Source organism: Alexandromys fortis, unplaced genomic scaffold, assembly GCF_014885135.2.
Source record: "Alexandromys fortis isolate MF-2015 unplaced genomic scaffold, M_Fortis_MF-2015_v1.1 scaffold_138, whole genome shotgun sequence".
Taxonomy (NCBI): domain Eukaryota; kingdom Metazoa; phylum Chordata; class Mammalia; order Rodentia; family Cricetidae; genus Alexandromys; species Alexandromys fortis.
The window spans coordinates 1684669-1704712 of NW_026068034.1; the positions used below are offsets into that span (position 1 = coordinate 1684669).

A 20044-nucleotide genomic window follows, 5' to 3' on the forward strand; every position below is an offset into this window, starting at 1 on the left:
ACTGGTAGATGGGTCTGTTTAAACAAGTCTAAAAGCGTTTTCAACAAGCTCAAATTCGAAGGATATAAAGGTGTTCCCATGGCTTACAAAGCCGTTTCCCTTTTGTGGTGCATGTAAACATGGTACTAAGAACAGCAATGAAACATTTTTCCGTGGTTATAAGGAAAGGTTCCTCTTCATCCTTGTGTGGTTGTCTTATCAGTTAGGCATTCTCTTCCAATGTTTATGTTTAGTGTGGTTTTGCTACAGCTACCTTTTTTGTGCTAAGCCTCTCCCAAATTTGACTGGTTGGAAACTCCTTCAGGCCAGCTCCAGCGCTCTTTGGACATCCCCCACCCCTTGCCCAACCTCTAGGCGTTCAACTTGTCCTTTTTGCTTTCTATACAAGATGTTTAGAGTACATGCTGTACTTTCCTGGCCTTAGCTCCTGAACTGACCATTTCTCTGAGCCCTCCTGGTCCTTTACAGGATGAAGACATTTAAAATAAAGAGCTGGGTATGCACTGGTTATGTGATAGAACTTTCCTAGGGAGACATAACACACACGCATCTGCTCACCCCAGATAGGGATCTCACAAAAAAAAAAAAAAAAAAAAAAAAAAAAAAAAAAAAACACCAAAGTTTGGATACCACCAAAGTCCAACTTGGTGAACCAGTTAATTTTATTTGAGCTACTTATAGGAGTATGGGTGAGGGGTCACTTACAGGAACAGAGATGACTCAGAGACAGCTGCGTCCAAGGCCCACCCGAGCATGGGTGACAGCTCAGAAAATCTGGGCAACTTGGAGCACACTGCACAGCCTCAGGCGGCTCAGCAAGTTGGAGAGTCCTTTCTGAGTGACTCTGTGCTTCTTCCCGGCAGCTCGGCTGATGTCTGCTTCTTCCCGGCAGCTCTTCTGCTCTCGGGAGTCTTCTTTGTAGCTTTGTAGTTATAGCTTCAACTCTTCTCCTTGGAGAGGGACTCTCAAGTTTTATTGCTTACCCTGGCAGGGTGGGGCCTAGCGAATCTGGTTGGTTTAGGGGACTTTCCTATTTGAGTTGCTTACCTTGGTGCTAAGAGAGCTTCCTGCAGGATGGAATGTTTCTGTCACAGAGGAAACTGTTATACAACAGCATCTGAAAGGGGATGTTGGGACCCTGGCCTTCCTCCTCTCTGCTTCCCAGCTGCCTTAAGAACAGAACTCCTGTGCCATGCATGCATTCCCACCGTGATACCCGTGCCCAACCATCAGGGTCCAGTGACCATGGGCTAAAATCTTTTGACACCATGAGCTGGAGCAAACCTTTTCTCATTGTAAGTTGGTTATCTCAGGTGTATAGGTCTCTGTGTTAAAGCTAAGTAACACATTAAATATTTGTAATTCAAATTAAGTATAGGCTTTTCACATAGCTGCTTTTCATAGTTGTATCTCTTACTACTAGTGATGTTAACTCCTAACTCAGGAACCTACAAAAGCATCATATGTAATGGTGACTATATAAAGCAAATATTGGGTCAGTGAAATGGCTCAATTTATTGTGTAAGCCTGTCAACTTAAGTTTGACCTCCAGAACCCATGTAAAGGTTAACAGGGAGCAGATTCTATACAAAGTTGCCCTCTGACGCCAACATGAGTGCCGTGGCACATATGGGCACACACAAAATAAGATTTTAAAGCAAAAACTATAAAATGAGATAATTTACATAATAAGAAATAGGCAGGGTTGGGGTTTATGTGTGTATACACAAGTTTCATAATTAAACATCCGCATTGGGTCAGATTTCTTTTCATAGAATGTTCACCCGCTGCAAGAAAACATACTCAGGAAAAGACTCTCAAAAAGAAATGGTGTTTTAGGGCACACCTGTACTGCGTTGTCAACTGCTACACGTGGCGTTGGTTTTTCTTGGCTTTGGGGTGTCTTCACTGTGTTTCGGCAGCCCTCCCAGAGAAACCTGACCAGCTGGTTTCCAGATTGAGTTGGTTTGGGGTGGAATTGCCAGGCTTCAGTTTGCAGCTTCACCTTGAATGTCTCCTTTCTCTGCTGCCAACCGTAGGAGTTGAGGTTTTCTGATCTGGGACAGAAGGTAGCCGTCAAAGCTACCCTGGTGTTCAGTGGCCTTGCAAGACCCTGTAGTAAGTTCATTACTTTGAATTTTCTCTACAGAGCAGGAACTGGAGCGAAGCTCAGAAGTTCTGACACATTCTCACGTTCTGTTTTCTGTATGCAGTGATACAGCTGTCTGCTGGCACCTATAAAGAGAGCTCAGACCACCAATTCCAGCCCCCGTGTTCTCAAGGCTGCTCTCTCCTGGCTTTTACCACGCACCCTCTGTCATCTTTTATTTTTGTGTGGTTCAAAATAGGGCGTATTTGGAGTAAGTGGTGTTTTAACTGTGGTTGAAGCCATTCATGAAATGTTGAGGCCGTGCCTTCTGACAGCTCATCTAATCCTCAACTGTTTTGTAATGTATAACCATCATTTAATTGCTTTGAGGCTTATAAAGGTTGTGTAACTTGTTCACAGCCACACAGTTGTTGACAGAGCCTGAACAATAGCAGCCTATTGAGTTCCTGTTGTGTGCCAAATACAGGCTAAGCCTTTTATTTTACACACACAGGCACAGGGATTAGAGAGGCTGGGAAAGTAACCATCATCGTTGCCCAGGCTCCTGTCCACAGATCCATATTTGTTCTTCTCTGTATCATTAACAGTTACATAATAGGATGGTTTCATTCCTTGATACCTGGGAAAGCCCAATAGGGCCTTACAAGACACACAGCCTATGAACTAGGCCTTACAGATGATCTTCTGAGCTAAGACAGTGGCTCCGTGGGTAAAGTGCTTGCTGTGTAAACATGAGGGCCAACCTTTATGTCCCCAGGACCCACATGAAAATCTGTAGCCCCACTGCTGGGGTGGAGGAGACAGGCAGTCATTGGCTAGCCAGTTTAGTCAAAATGGTAAGATTCAGGTTCATGAGAGGTCTTGTCTCAAAAAAAAAAAAAAAAGTGAAGGTCTAGGGATTGGCTCAGTGAGTAAACTGCCTGCCATGCATAAGTACTGAAATTTGGATCCCCAGAAACCACACAAATGTCAGGTGGGCTTGACAGCCTACCTGTAATTCTAATGCTCGGAAGGGTTCCCAGGGATCCTGGGGCAGCTGGCTAGCTGGACTAGCTGGATTGGCCAAATCTAGGTTCAATTTTGAGACTTTGCCTCAACGAATAAAGTGGAGGTGGATCAAGGAAGATGCTTGTCCACCTGAGGCCCTTGCACACATAACACAAATGTATCTTCACAGGTGTGAGCAGGCACATACACAAGTGGAAAATGATCGACGCCCAGTATTGATGTGTGTCTGTAGCAAAAATAATAAAAACCCAGAGACAGATATTGGGGTTCGACCTGAAAATCAGAAAAGAAAAGCAGCCAGCCCCTGGCTCTTACCTCTACTTCAGACCAAAAATGGGAGATCCTGTCACCACGTATCCTGAAGGTTTCACACCCCAAACTCCACTGAATTCCTGTGTCTTTCTTCCATCTATATTCCTCTCTCTGCCCAGCCATATCACTCCTGTCTCCACCTCCCTACTGCTGGGATTAAAGGCATGAGATCCCAAGTGCTGGGATCACCTTTCTGCAGCTCTGTTTCTCTTTTTGACAGAGTCAATCTTGTGTAGCCCAGGGTGGCCTTGAACTAACAGAGATTCATATGCCTCTGTCTCCCGAGTCCTGGGATTAAAGGTGTGTGCCCCCACTCCCTGACCTGTATGGCTTCTAGTATGGCTGCTTTGCCCTCTGATCTTCAGGCAAGCTTTGCTTATTAAATCACAAATAATATACCACTATATTTCCCCCTTTGTCAAAAATAAAAAGGCTATAACTAATATAAGAAAAACTATACAATAAGTGCAAAAACTATATAAATATGTATAGGCAATCAATACATCAATACAAAATTCGGAGAAAATACTCCCTATCTATCCCATCTTGGTGAGTCCAAAGTCTTGTACCTAATTTACTTTCTATCTTAACTTGATTTCTGCATCTGATAAACAAGGAAAACTCTTAACTATCTAGTCTTCAACATCCTCAGAGACCCAAGAAGGAAATAATATTAACTGAGGAATCAGGAAGTGCAAGCAAGTGACTTCCAAAAAATGTCATGACAGAAACAGCTGGCAGCCTGGATAGTCACCCAAAGTTCCTCTGCAACATTGGGGCATCCATCTTCGCCCTTCAGGCCTAGCATATCTGACAGACTTTTCTATGAAGTAGGATATTCTGAAAGGCTGTCTCTCCTTGTCTTGATAATGTTTGGCAGTCACTTTCTTTTGTGTTTTTGCTTGTCCAGTTAGGACAACATACTAACAGTTAAGGCAAGGACATTTTCTTGCCCAGTGGTACAAAGAAAGTAAACTCCATGTAGAGTTTTTCAATGCCCATTTAAAAAAAAAAGGAACCTATGTTATATTCTGTAGATCTCTGAAGCATTTGAAGATGACCTGTCTATCTAAAATATATCTTTGTTTGACCTTGAAAACATACCTAATGTGATTACAAGTTAGATTATACTAGGTGATTAACTGCTAACCTGCATTTCCTTATTGTCCTAAACAGTTGGTAATAATAATTTTCAAAGACTAGAAATTTGCTTTACATTTTTAAATGAGTTGTATATGTATAATACCTTGAATAAGAGTAGAAATATATATACAGTATGTTCTAACAAAATTAACCACAAATCTGTATCAATATATAAAATTTGTATACAGCTGGGTGGTGGCGGTACATACCTTTAATCCCAGCACTCAGGAGGCAGAGCCAGGTGGATCTCTGTGAGTTTGAGGCCAGCCTGGTCTATAAGAGCTAGTTCCAGGATAACCACCAAAGCTACAAAGAAACCCTGTCTCAAAAAACGAAAAAAAAAAGTATGCAATATACAAAAGTCCAATCCGATGTAAAACATTTAAAACTAGTAGTTGCTTTTTAAAAATAGATCCAGTAATTTCCTTTTTTTATCTTATATCTATAGCCTCCCTTTTTTCTTTTCAGAGTAGATTGAATAATTTTATTCTATCATACCTATATTTCCCTTTTTTCTTTTCAAAACAAGATCTCTGAATCTGACCTCCTTTGTTTAACTTTCCTCCTGACTATAATCAATAACAACTTGTAACCAACCCCCCTAAACAATGACAAATATCCATAACATATTGAACAACCAAAACTACCCACCCCACCTCTTGGGAATGTGGGCGTCTAGTCAGAGACTGCTCATTAATTTCCCGGCCACCCAGACCCAAAATAATCACACAGAAACTGTAGTATTACAATGCTGTTTGGTGTATTAGCTCACGCTTCTTATTGGCTAGCTCTTATATCTTAAATTAACCCATTTCTGTTAATCCGTGTATTGCCATATGGTTTGACGTACCGGTAAGGTTCCATCTGGTGTCTGTCTCTTGTGGTGGCTACATGGCTTCTCTGTGACTCTGCCTACTTTATATATCTTTTCTAGCCTGGCTATATTCTGTTAAATCATTGGCCAAAAGCAGCTTCTTTATTAGCCAATGGCAATAAAACATTCATAGCATACATAGGGAAATTTTACATCATGGGCATTATATTCTTAAATTTACTTCCTGCTGTCTGGGGGTGATGGCACCTTTAGGGGATCCTGAAAAGAAAAATTTGGGTTGTCAAGTCCTGGGAGAGGTAGTTTTATCATATGTTGTTCAGTCTCTGTGTAATGGGCAAGTGTAGGGCTTGAGTCCTAGGCTAGAGTAGTCTGTTAGGCTAGATCGTCTTAACTAGCAACCTCAAAATTGTTGTGAGCAGTTTGTAATCCAAAGGCAGTCTTTAGGTGGTGTTTTTCAGCTTGGTCATTGTTGAAATAAGAGTGGCGGGGCTGCGTCCCCAGCACCCCAGCCGCCTGCTAGCTTATGCCCGAAATAACAACACACAAACTGTATTCATTTAAAGACTGCTTGGCCTGTTTCTATCTAGCCTCTTCTAGGCTAATTCTCACATGTTAATTTAGCCCATTTCTAATTATGTGTGTAAGCACCCCAAGGTGCGCTTACCGGGAAGATTCTAGCCTACGTCCATCCTGGGTCTGAGCTTCATGCATCTGCCTCAGAGCGCAGAGCTATCGCGTCTACCCGGGAGAGCTGAGCATGGCGTCTCTGCTCCAGAGAGCAGAGCTGTCGGGTCAGTCTGAGGAGGCTTACCTCACTTCCTCTTCCTCCTGTTTACTCCTCCCACCTATGTTTTAACCTATCAGGGCAAGCAGTTTCTTTATTTAATTAACCAATGAAATCAACAGATTGATATATGACACTCCCACATCAGGTCATGTTATCATAGTCCTGGAGGATCATCGACGTGGGATCATCATCATCCTCCTTTTGGAAACTTCAAAAGTCACTATTAGACATGCTCATGGTTCACTGCAGAAAACTGATAGAGACTCAAACCCGAAATCATGTACAGGAAGATAGATGAAACCTTTTTCTAGAATTGGTACTCTATATTACCATTAATATGGCAAAAAGTTTATATATACATGCATATTTATCATATAAGTTTTATACCTTAATAAAAGCTATTGAAGAGTTAATATAAAATCAAAGGATTATGAGATTAGTGGCAATATGATAGTCCTTAAATATTTGTTTTTCTTCTGTCACATATCAGATGGCTCTTCTGACATGAGACAGAGATTTTTTAATTTCACTTTAATAAGCATGCTTGGGTTTAGAGAATGAGAGAGCCACACTCCAACTCCAGAACCAGCTTTAATCTTTAATTGGACTGGGAATACAAAAAGAACACTTGCATTATATGTTTGTAGAGAACAGCAGAAACAAACACTTTCGAAGATTTATGAAATTTTATCCTGTTGGAAATGTGATATACCAATAGGCCAATTTACTCTTTTTCTTGAGACATTTTTTTCTGAATGATTTGTCCTTTTTCTTCAGATGTCTCATTTGTCCAGTAGTCTTCAGATTCCTTAGCTAGATAACTCTCTTCTCCTGAAAAGACAGAAACAAAACCCTTCCCCAATCCTAATTTTGGGGAGATTCTCTTTTTGGCAAGTTATATTTAATCAAATGAAAAACTTTTCTGAGTTTTATAGGTTAGTTTAGATAAGAACCATGCTGTTGAATGAACTGTCATTTCTTCCCATTAAGAGGTGTCTCTTGTTCATATCAAATCTTTATCAGTTTTGATGGTATCTTCCTGAGAAAACAAAAGCAAAACCCCTTCCCCAGCATCACACATGTCCTGGTTTCCACTGAGGTCAGTACATCTTTAAAGTATAATGGCTGGTTTAATTCTGTAGTTTTTTCTACTATCCAGTGTCTCTCTGCAGCTGTTGTTCCTTTCTCACTAGAATTTAGAAAATTCAAAGTTAACAAAGCATTATGCAATCTATTTCTGGGGTATTTATTATCCCTCTCTGTTTAACGTATCCTTTAGAGTTCGATTTCATCTTTCTATAACTGCCTGCCCTGTAGGATTGTGTGATATACCTGTAATATGCTTTATATTTTAACAAGCAAAAACCTTTTTAATTTTCTTAGAGACATATGCTGGAGCATTGTCTGCCTTTATTTGTACAGGTATACCCTTGATGGCCATAACTTCTAGCAATTGAGTGCTTACTGAGTCAGTCTTTTCCAAACACAGAGCAGTTGCCCGTTGAAAACCTGAATAGGTATCAATGGTGAGGTGCATATATTTTAGTTTTCCAAATTCTACAAAATGAAACACACCCATCTGCCAGATTTTACTCCTTTGAGTACCCTTTGGGTTACTTCTGCAGGTAGTGGTGTTTGGTTGTATAAAGAACAAGTAAGACATTTCCTTATACTTTCTTTGGCTTGTTGTCACATGATGGAAAAGTGTTTTTAAACCTTTGCTATTCTAATGTTTTTTATGAATTGTGAAGGCCTCCAGCACATTTCGAATCAATAATCAATCAATTTCTGCATTACTTTGTGTAGAGGCCCTGGCAGACCCATATGGGATCGGATGTGTGTTATGTATATGGGATGATTCCTGTTCCTGATTGTATCTTGTAACAGAATAAATAATAAAATCATTTCTGTATCATTTGGTGTAAATTCAGTTTTAATATGCAAAACTACTCTTTCTGCATATTGTAAAACGTAACTATGTTGAGAGGCTCTTTAAAATCTCTTAGAACCATGTGAATAGCATGTAATTCTGACTTTTAGACAGAATCATAAGAGCTTTGATCCACTTTACTTAAATTTTCTGATTTGTAACCTGCCTTTCCTGATTTATTTGCATCAGTATAGAATGTAGCGGCTCCAGTTGTTGGTATTTCCCGTACAGTGTGAGGAAAGATCCAGTTAGTTCTCTCTATAAGTTGAGTTCTCATGCTTTTGGGATAGTTGTTATTAATCTATCCCCAAAAATTACTACAAACTCTTTGCCAGGGTTCACTTTCTTGCCATAATTTTTCAATTTCATCATTTTTAATATTAACTATAATTTCTGCTGTGTCTATTCCTTATAATTGACAAAGTCTCAATTTTCCTTTTAGAATGAACTCAGAGACCTTTTCCACATATGTTTTTTTACTTGGTTTATGTGGTCAAAAGATCCATTCTAAGATAATATCTTCCCTTTGCATTAAAATTCCTGTACCATATTTGGAGGGTAAGATGACCAGAATGCAGTTAAGATTCAGATCTACATGATCCACATGTGCCTTCTGTAATTTCTCTTCAATCGAAGCCCTTCTCTCTCAGCTTCAGCTGATAATTCTTTGGGATTATTTAAATCCTTGTCACTATGTGAGGTTTTGTTTAAATTAATCGGATCATCAGGACCTATCCCAGTAGTGTGCCAGAGATGGGAAATGTCTCCTAGCAATCTTTGGAAGTCATTAATACACTGCAATCAGTCTCTCCTAATTTGCACCTTTTGGGGTCTAATTTTTTATAAACTTATTTTATAGCCTAAATAATTATTAGAATCTCCTCTTTGTATTCTTTTTCAGGAACTATTTATAATTCCCAAAAAAGCAAAATTTTCTTTACTTCAAGCATTCTTTCTAAAGTATCTACGTTTGAATCAGATAGGAAAATGTCCATGTAATGGTAAACTATAGATTCAGAAAATTCATTTCTTATCATTTCCAATGACTGCCTTACAAAATACTGGCACAGGGTGGGGCTTTTGAGCATTCCCTGTGGGAGAAACTTCCATTGATATTTTTTAGCAGGCTGAGAATTATTTTAAGTAGGCACCATGAAGGCAGATTTTTCTCTCTTTCTTTATAAAGGTATAGTGAAGAAGCAATTTTTTAAATCAGTAACTATAAGAAGCCATCCTTTAGGTAATAGAGAAAGCAAAGAAAGCCAGACTATAGAGAGTCCATTGTTTGAATCACCTTCTTGACAGCTCTTAGATCTGTTACCATTCTCCATTTTCCAGATTTCTTTTTAACAAATACAGGAGAATTCCAAGGGCTGGTTGATTCTTCAATATGCTGAGCATCTAGTTGCTCCTGTACAAGCTGTCTAAACCTGCAGTTTCTCTATTATTAAAGGCCATTGCTTAATCCATATAGGTTTATTTGTCCACCATTTTAAAGAAAGGGTTGTTGGTGCCTGTTAAATATCAGCAGCTGTTGTACCCTGTTCTTGAACAACCTGAATGGCCAGTGACTGTTCTTAATAATATCTTATAATATTTTTCCAGAAATATGTGCTAATTTATGGTTTATTTCTAAGATTGGGGGAATGTTAATGTGAGTATTACATTGCTGAAACAAATCATGTCCCCACAAATTAGCCACATATGGTTTTAATATTCCTCACTGTCCTTCTGGCCCCATACAGTCAATCCGTCTCAGGCTCTGCTTTACCTGAGATAAAGTTTCAATTCCTAAAAACTGAACATTTATGTTCTTAAGAGGCCAATTTGGATGCCAAGATTCTGAGGGAATTATTGTTATATCTACACCTGTGTCTTAGAAGTTTGCCAAAATACTTGCTTTATGGTTTCTCCTAAATTTTTTTGTTCTCTCTTCTATAGCTGTTCTGTTATCTAGAGCAGTATGGCTTCTTACAATAGATATTAGGTTCTTTAAATGCTCTGGGAAGGAGTTTCCTCTTTGATGGCAGGAAATGACTGAACCAGATTTGGCATAGGGGTTTGCGAGAGGCCCCTTGTGTAGTTTCCCTGACAGCAAAGGATTACCTTGGATATTCCTCATTGACCTAAATTCACTAGTTCAATGCCTGCCTTTGCCACACCTTCTGCATAATCCAGAAGAGAGGGGCATTTTGAGTGGATTATGCTTAGAAAAAAAAAAAAACATTGTTTCTAGGAACACCCTGTTTACAATCCCTTTTAAGGTGATCTTGTTTGCCACAATTGAAACACTTGACATTTCAATTTTTCTTTAGATCTCTAGAAATCACCACTCCTATCCATTATGGTCATGAGATTCAATATTAATTGTTTCTTGGATCCATTCCTCCAAAGGTGCTGACCTTGCCTTTAACAGCCTAATTATCCTTTTGCATTGAAAATCAGCATTTTCAAAACGCCAGAGATTCAGTTTGTCTAGCTTCTGAGTTTGGTACCATTCTCTTTACCGCTGATGTCAGTCTTTATAAGAAATACATAAAGGCTTCCTTTGGGCCCTGTATAACTTTACTAAATGGCTCAGTTTCCTTTCCTGTTTTCTGTCCGAAGCATTCACAGCTGCTACTGCGTGGCATAAATCCAGGGTGTGGTCATCATATACATCTTGCCTTCCTATAGCAGCATAATCTCCTTCTCCAAGAAGTTGATCTTGGGAGATTTCCCTACCTCTAACTTTACTCTGTTCAGTAGTCTTAGCCTCTTCTCTGAACCAGGTATTCCATTCTAATCATGGACCAGGCTCTAAAACACCTGTAACCAATTCTATCCAGTCTTTATGGATAATTCTTTTACAAACTGACCACAAGTTTAACATCTGCTTCACAAAAGGCGAATGTATGCCATATGAGACTATTGCTTCCTTGAATCTCCTGAAATCTAACATTGGCATCAGAGCCCACTTAGCTGTAACAGAACCTGAACAGTTGCTCTGCAGGCAGTTCCTGTAAGGTTATTAGTTGTTTGTTTGACAACCTTAGACTGTTCCTCTCTATTTTTATAATGTAATGCTGAAATTGGTTCTCCTCTGTCAATTCCTCTGTCCTGATTTGAACATCTCTGTGATCTATCCTATATTTTAACACTTGGGTTAACCAACTTTTTAGTGATAGAACAAAAATGATAAAAACTGATAATGTTTACAATTGACATTACATAAATCTAGTTATCCTCCCATTTAGTCTTCCCATTTTCAAAATGTTAAGCATATTATCATACAGAGACACAAATCCCACCAATGTAATGGTGTTTTCCATTTTTTAATGTGGGAAAAACTCTTTTTAACTAACTCCTCCTTTTAAGAATTTTCAATTTTCTTACCAAATCTGCCGATGATGTTGATGAAGATGTGAGGCTTATTGCTGCTGCATTGAACAGTAAAAACCTGACTGGATCTGAAGGCGCTACCTAGTTTAACAGCAGTCCAAGAATGGGGTTCCAGCAGAGCCCACTAGGAGGCAAAAAAAAAAAAAAGGAAAAACCAACTGGCAGGGCTGTGACTCTGGCTGTGTGTAACTCTGGCCTGTGCTGGTGGCTGAAAAGCCACAGGCAAACGACCTTTTCATGAATTCATACTCCAAAAGTTGGGCGCCAAATGTAGCACAATTAATAAAAACCCAGAGACAGATATTGGGGTTCAACCTGAAGATCAGAAAAGCATAGCAGCCAGCCCCCGATTCTTACCTCTACCATAGACCAAAAATGGAGAGATCCTATCTCCATGAATCCTGACTCCACACCCCACACTCCACTGAATTCCTGTCTCTTCCCCCTTCATATTCCTCTCTCTGCCCAGCCATATCACTCCTGTCTCCACCTCCCTACTGCTGGGATTAAAGGCATGTGATCCCAAGTGTTCTGATCACCTTTCTGTGATCTCTGTTTCTCTTTTAGACAAATTCAATCTTGTGTAGCCCAGGGTTGCCTTGAACTAACGGATCCATCTGCTTCTGTCTCCCAAGTCCTGGGATTAAAGGTGTGTTCCCCCACTCCCTGATCTGTATGGCTTCTAGTATGGCTGCTTTGCCCTCTGATCTTCAGGCAAGGTTTATTTATTAAAATAAATAATATTCCACTATACTTGTCATCCACACATGCACATGCAGGTGAATGCATGCCCATGTATGTATATAATACATACAAAAGAAATGAAGGCATTGTAGTCCATGAGAATACAGTTAAGGACTCAGGGACAGGGCAGTTGTGTGGCTAGAGGCTGGGGTGTGTGTGATGGGGTCATGCTGAGTGGTGTGGGGATGATGTGGATTCTTGTTGACATTATGTTCTGTCTACTGTCTAGAATGTCAGCAGGGAGAGCCTTGAGTAGACTTCTGTGTGGGGAATGTACCTGGTGGCATGGGAAGGATGCTTTAGCGTAGGAGAAACGTGCTTTGAGGACAGACAACTGTTCTAGGCTACACTCAGGCATACCTGACAGCTCTTTAAAACAAGAATGGAGGATAAGACTGAACTCAGTGTGTTGGTAATGACCCATGTATACATTTATGCTTGTGTATGTACAGATGTATATGTTATGTATAACATTGGAAATATGCCCTCCATTAAAATACCTGGAAGTAATTCCTGTACATAAATCCAATCTCAGTTGCTTAATATTCAACATAGGGTCTGTGCTGTAACGTTCAGTGTTTGGTGGTGGGACTATAGGTTACCTCTGATAATTTCTCATATGAGCATTTGTGTGTCGTCCCATTTCCCCAGCCTAACTCCTGTCCTTCAGTTGAGATGACTTTCTATGTAGCCCAGGATGGCCCGGAGCTTGCTCTGTAGCCCAGGCTGGCCTCAAACTCACAAAACATTTTCCTTGGCCTCCTGAATGCTGAGACGGCAGTCCAGGCAACTACACCTGGCTTGTGCACACAGGCAAATACAACCAAATTCCTAAACAGAAATTCTTTGAAATGTTTGGAATGGCTGGGTCAGACCAATTGTGCAATTGTTGTTTTAGCCCTTGGCTGTGTTGCTCTCTACACTGCCTGGTTCCTGTGCCCTCTCCAGTACACTTAGCAGAGACTTTGACAGTGACCCGTCAAAAAGGAAAGAAATGTCTTTAGGTGTGTACAAACCACTTGTAATTCTCTAAGAATCATCCTCTCCCGCTTCTTTTCTCTTGGTTCTGTCCTTACGGAGCTGTGGTGGAGCTCGATAGATTAAGGAAATTAGTGTGCTGTTCCAGATATTTCTCCCCAGCATGATATTTGTCTGCAGTTGACTTTTGGTTGTGATTGCTATAAGGTTCCCTTTACTTAAATTTGTCAGAGTCTTTTGTTTTAAATCAGTGGTTTGTGGATTTTGTCATGTTTGAGTCCTTCCCTCTTATGTAACTGTTTGAATTCTCTTCTGTTCGCTTGCTTGTTTTTCAGCGCCCGCACAGCTTTTTTAAAGTTTATTTATAGTGTGTGTGTGTGTGCGCACGCGTGTGTGTGTGTGTGTGTGTGTGTGTGTGTGTGTATGTGTTCATGTATGTTGGAAGTGCTCTCAGATGCCCGAGAGAACATTGGATACCCTGGAGCTGGAGTTACAGACAGTTGTAAACTGCCTGACAAGGGTGCTGGGCATGAACACTGGTCCTCTGGAAGAGCAGCCAGTGCTCTTAAATTCTGAGCCGTCTTCAACTCTGATTTTGTGGGTGGAGGGGATGTGGGGAGTTGGGGAGAGTGGGGGAGTGGGGGAGGGGTGGCTTTAAATTTCTAACTATGAATCAAATAAATCTGCCCAGTTGTTCCAAAATCAAGCATTGAAAATTTCATCCCTTCCACATGGGACATGCCATAAGGTAGATCGTGTGGGGCTCTTGTCTGTCCAGCAGGAGCATCTGCTCTTTAAAGGGAGCAACTGGGTATCGTGTTTTGTCTCTACCATATAAGAGAGTGTAATGTTCTATACAAAATGAGTTTGGATTTGACTTCTTGAAATTCTATATTTTTATATGGATGAGTTTTTGCCTGCATGTGTATCTGTACCCTATGTATGGTTGGTGCCCTTGGAGGCCAGAGAGAGCATCAGACCTGGAGTTACAGATGGTTCTGAGCCACCATGTGGGTATAGGGAACTGAACCTAGGCCCTCGGGAAGAGCAGCAAGTGCTTTTAACTCCTGAGCCATCTCTCCAGCCTCTTAGGCTTTTAATGTTTTTTGTTTTTACATTATAGTTATGAATTCTTGACAGCTTACAAATCTTTATTTAAAGTTCCGTGAAAATTTATCAAACGAATGTCCACGTCACTGCCTTTTCTCTTGAAAAATGGCATTTTCTTTTCTTTTCTTTTCTTTTTTTCTTTTGGTTTTTTGAGACAGGATTTTTCTGTATAGACCAGGTTGGCCTTGAGCTCAGATCTGTCAACCACCACCTCCGGAGTGCTGGTGTGTGCTACCAAGGCCCAGCTTGAAAATGGTGTTTTCTGAGGTTGGAATTCATTGAGTGTCCTGTCTCATTTTGCCACTTCCGGATGGTTTTGTAAGCAGCATGGTTTAGTGGCACCTATCTTTGAATGTTTAAATGGAGTAGTCTAGTTTCACTGGTTCAGGGTTTGGCTTCAGTCTCTCGTTGTGGTCTGTGGTAGTACGCTGGCCATGGGGCTATGATTGCAGGTGCGCTTCTGACTCACCCCAGCTGTGACTGATAGATTCATCCTCTCTACAGTTGCTGGACTGTGCGCATGTGTTAGTCAGTGTGTGCTGTTACAACACAGATGCCGCACAGTGGACAGCTTAATCCAGCATCCTCACAGTTTGGCAGCTGGAGATGCACAGAGGCCCTGTAACTGGTGAGAGCTCCTTTTCTAGCTGGGATACGAGCTCTTCCCTGATGTGTCCTCACTTGGTCCAGAGCAGAGAACAAGCAGAATTAAGATTTCTGAGTCTTGTGTGTGTGTGTGTGTGTGCGCGCGCGCGCGCGCGCGCGCGTGCATGTGTGTGGAGTCTAGAAGTCAACATCCAGTAACTTCTTGATCATTTCCGCTTTTCTGAGTCAATGTCTTCAGTGTTTGTGGAGGTCATCAGTGTGGCTAGGCTGATGAACGCAAAAGATCCGCTTGTTTGTTTGTTTGCACACACACACAAATATGGTCCCGCTTCCCTAAATTGGGGAAGTGGCCGTGCCCAGCTTCTTAGTGGTTGCTGGGGATCTGAGCTCCTAACTCATGTTTGCACTGCGAGCGCTTTACCCACAGACCCCTCCCCAGACTCCGTCTCTTCTAAGAACTGTGCATTGAGAGAGAGAGAAAGAACCAGAACGTGGATACACATGCATGCTGATACCCCCTGGCTAGAGTTAGAGGCAGCGCTGCTCGTGTGGGTGGTAGTAGCTGAACTCTGATCCTCTCCCTCGCCCCAAGGCTCTGCTTCCACGGCCTGATTACTTTTTGGAAACTCTCTTCTTAGTGCCGTCACTGGGGTGCACTTCCGCGTGTTCTGCTGCGCACAGATTTTCCACCCTCGTGTGTTGCTCCCAGTTTTAACTGTTGCTCATAATACTGTGAAATCCTTTCACACTTGCTTTGGTGCATGTGACCAGAATTTTTTATGGAATTAGATCACAAATGATGGCTTGCAGCATGGTTTTATTCTGAACTTTTTATGTGTTTAGCGTGTGTGTCTGTGTGTGTGTGTGTGTGTGTGTCTGTGTGTCTGTGTGTTTGGAAGTCAGACGGCGGTTTGTTAGGAGTTGGTTCTTTTCTTTCACTCCAGAGGTTCCAGGGATCAAACTCAGGTCATCATCCAGCTTGATGGCAAGTGCCTTAACCACTGAGCTCCGTCTCACAGACCCCAGCTCTTACTTGTTTAAAAGACAACACATTTTATTTGTTTGTAATTTTATTAATTTCATGCATTTCAACATACTCTCATGTTGTCATAGTTACACACATTTAAAAGTTAGAGATTATTGTTTGTACACTACTTGCTAGTCTCCTAAGCCCTCCTCAGTGGGCTTCCACCAGTTTCCTGTTCCGTTGTGAGTAGTTGTCCCCACTGACAGGAGCCAAACTTAACAACTTACAGTGTGTGTATGGCTTCCAGTTACAGTTTACCTGTTAGCCTTACAGTATCCATTCAGGACACGTGCCCAAGTGATTATTGCTCTTGGAGTCTGACTCTTTCTCTTTGAAGAATTCATTTAAACTCATTTAAAAAGATACATGAGTCAATAGTTCATTTTCTTTTGGCAGATAAACTTCACCTAGCATGCATGACATTAGCCATGTCACAGTAAGTGGTGAGTGCACACACAGTGTGTGGCCAGTTCCTGTCTAGTTCTAACATTTTCATTGCCCCGATGAAACCCCATGCCGCTAAGCTGCTGCTCCTCATCGTTTCCCTTGCAGCCGCCGCTCTCTGTTACAGGTGGATCTGCGGGGCAGTTTGCGTGAATGGATTCATACACCGAGGAGCCTTTGTGGCGTCTTTTCCCTTTACAGTGTTTTCAAGCCTCATAAATGTCAGGGTGTACCAGTCCTTTGTTTCTATATTATTTTAAAATTTTTATTACATTTTATGATGAGGAATGTGTGGTTGCAAAGGTCAGAACTTGCAAGAATCAATTATTTCTTTCTACTGTTTGGGTCCTGGGGAGGGATTCAAGTCTCCAGGCTTGCATGACAAGTAACTTTACCCACTGACCCAGATCACCAGCCCCATTTCTGTTTTTTAAACCATGTTAAAATATATCTAACAAAGTTATATAGCCAGGCAGTGGTGCCCCCACATTTAATCCCACAGTCAGGAGGTAGATGGATCTCTGAGTCCCGTGTGTCAACATGCATGTCGATGAGGTCGTTAGATACACATGCTGCATTGCTCGGCCTTCCCTGTTGTCTGCAGAACTGTCCGCTAAACAGACCTGTACCTGTTGAAGTCACTGCCCACTTCCCGCTCCTCTCGGCCCTTGATGACCTCTCCTTCAGATGTCTGGTTTACCTCCTCGCATGTGAATTTGCCTCTTCTAGATGTTAGTTTTTGCGACTGGGTCTCTCGTAGCCTGGGGTAGCCTTGAATTTGCTGTGTAGCCGAGGTTGCCCTTGAATCCTGATCTCTCAGATACTGGGATTACAGGCATGCGTCCCCAAATCTACCGTGTCTACTGTATTTTACTAAGGTCTATGTGATAGCTGTACCAGAATTTCACCACTGCTGGGCCTGGAGGCACTGCCTGTAAGCTGCCTACTCAGGAGCCTGAAACAAGAGGATTTCAGTTGCAAATCCAGCCAGGGTAACTTCGGAAAACACTGTCTTAATTTTCTTTAAGGACACTGGGAATAATAATGATAGAGTTTCTGTGTGGTATGTGTTGTAGGGTTTTACTGCTTTGAAGAGACACCACAACCATGGCAGCTCTTATGAAGGAACACATCTAAGTGGTGCTGGCTTACATTTCAGAAATTTAGTCCATTGTGATGAGAAGCATGGCTGAGTCCAGGCAGACATGATGCTGGAGAGGTAGCTGAGATCTGGATCTGGATCTGCGGGCAGCAGGCTTTAGTGACACACGTCTTCCAGCAAAGCCACACCCACCCCGACAAGGCCACATCTCCTAATAGTGCCCCTCCACTATGGGCCTATGGGAGCCATTTTTATTCGGACCACGGCAGTGTGCTGAAAGTCCTGCATCCAACCCCATTGCTACAGCAGAGAACTTACTCATTCCTGGGGCAGTGCTTTTCTGATGGATCTGGATGTAGCACATACTTCTTCATCTGTTGATGGGCAATGTGTTTGGGGATGCTACTGCCGTGTGCCGTGACCCTGGCGTTTGGTTCCCTTCTGTAGTGTGTCTGCCACAGCTCGCGGACTCCTGGTCAGAGTGTGTGTGCAGAAGCAGAGTCGCTCTGTCCTGAAGCACAGAACTCAGCTCTGTTGGCTGATGGGGAGCTGAATTACAGATGGTAGACCACAGTCTTGACGATGCTTGAATTTATCAGATTTCTAAGTTTTCCCGTTTGGTGATATGTTTTATTGTGAATTTAATTTTATTGTGTATTTCCTGATAGGGACTGAACACAGTTTTTACATGTTTATATGCTGTTTGTAATGTACTTATTAACTTCCTATTAGTGGTTTGCCTTTTTCTGAATTAGTGTTGCCTTAATTGTCTCCCAATAATGCTTGCTCTTGGTATTTCTGCAGAACAAATAGTGGAGAAAGATGAAGGCCCATATTACACTCACCTGGGATCTGGCCCCACAGTAGCCTCTATCCGGGAACTCATGGAGGAGCGGTGAGTGATGCCCACATCCAGGGAGAATGGGGCCTACCGGGTGGAATGTGGATGCTAAGCACCTGAGGCTGTAGGGTTGTGCTAGGTGCACTAGGGAGAAGCCCCATATCTGGACGGTGGCAGGTTCAGTGTGGGACTCTCACTTCCTGTCCAGGTTTCTTTCCATCCATATATATGCCCTCTTATGTCCCGACCTCTTCCCTTGTTCCTGAGAAAACACAGCTGTGTGGTGTTAGGTTTGTGGAGTTAGTTTCCCGCAGCCTGGTTTTCTTGGACAGCGTTTCTAGCATTGCTTACCCAGCTCCCTATGCTGCTGACATCCTGCAAAGGGTGCTTAGGGCCCAAGTTCCAATCAGCTGACTTTTCTTGCCTTGATTTCCCACCCCCGCCAGAATTACTTCACAAATGAGGTCTGTCCTGAATTTTTCTGTATGAAATTTACTGGCTTCATGCACACATTTATCCAAGAGGTCTTGAAAGACTCTGGGGTGCTTGGGGCAGGGTGCATGTTGGTACAAAAGTGGCTTGTTTTTAGTTCATTTTAGATGAAAACCCTGAGTTGAGTTACATCTGTGGACTTTTAATTTTTGATGCTTTTAAGTAGTTGAAGACATCATGAGTTTGTATTAGTACTCAAGGGCTGTGGTGTCACTTAGCAGCTCCCCTTTTTCCTTATCTTTTTTTGGGGGGGTGGGGAGATGAAAGGTTTATTCTAGTTTACAATTTGGAACCCAGTCTGTTATGGTAGAGGGGCATTGTGACTGGACTCTTGCTCAGTTTCGGCCACATTGTTTCTGGAGTCAGGAGCTCCTTTTTCTTTATTCTTTCATGTAAATACTCTATTTACTTATTTATGGGTTTTGTTGTTGTTTTAAGACAGGATCTCTCTATGTAACCCAGGCTGTCCTAGAACCAGCTATGTAGACCAGGCTGTCTTCAAACTTGAGATCCATCTACCTCTGCTTTCTGAGTTCTGGAATTAAAAGCGTGCACCGCTGTGCCTGCTCACAAAGAGCCTTTAACGTCTGCACAGGCCGCAGCAGATGATAGGACTGTGTGTGGAGCTCTGTAGCTAGGAGTGTGGATGCCGTCACTGCCTGGGTCCCACCTGATCCCACTACTGAGTCCCCCTTGGGTCAGTTGTGTGACTCAGTTTTCTTTTCTACAAAACAGAGATGGCACAAGGGCACACTGTAGGAATGCTATGGACATACACTGAGCTGGCATAAAAACTGAAGCGTGGGTTTCAAGTGTACAGAAAAGGGTAGCAGTCTTTGCCGTGTGTGTGTGTGTGTATGTGTGTGTATGTGCGTGCTGATATTTCACAACCAATCAAAAGAACTTTAAATAAAGCAAAAGTAAAGGTAATCTACATTTGCCGATGCATATGCACACCGTTTTGTGGAAGGCTTAGTGTCTTAGTTTTTACAAGACTGGGAGCCAGGTCTTCTGTGCCGAGGGGAGCTGGGCTAAGCCTGTCAGTGCAGCAGGGAAATGGGATGGAGAATCTGCCGTAAGCGGAGCTCAGTGAGGTCACTGATGTGCAGTAATTATTTCCTATGTCATCTGGAAACATTTCTATTCCAAATAGCCATCAGAGGAGCCCATTTGATCAGACACCCCCTCCCCCCC

General features: G+C 42.0%; 1 protein-coding gene across 6 annotated transcripts in view; it reads left to right on the top strand.

Moving 5' to 3' along the window:
* Tet3 (tet methylcytosine dioxygenase 3) overlaps positions 1 to 20044 on the top strand; it is a 105701-nt gene that overhangs the window by 59097 nt on the left and 26560 nt on the right. For all 6 annotated transcript variants that reach the window (XM_050164883.1, XM_050164881.1, XM_050164880.1 and 3 more), the window contains one exon: positions 18322 to 18412. In XM_050164883.1, coding sequence (XP_050020840.1) covers positions 18322 to 18412 — 91 coding nt within the window. The remainder of the gene's footprint in view (positions 1 to 18321; positions 18413 to 20044) is intronic.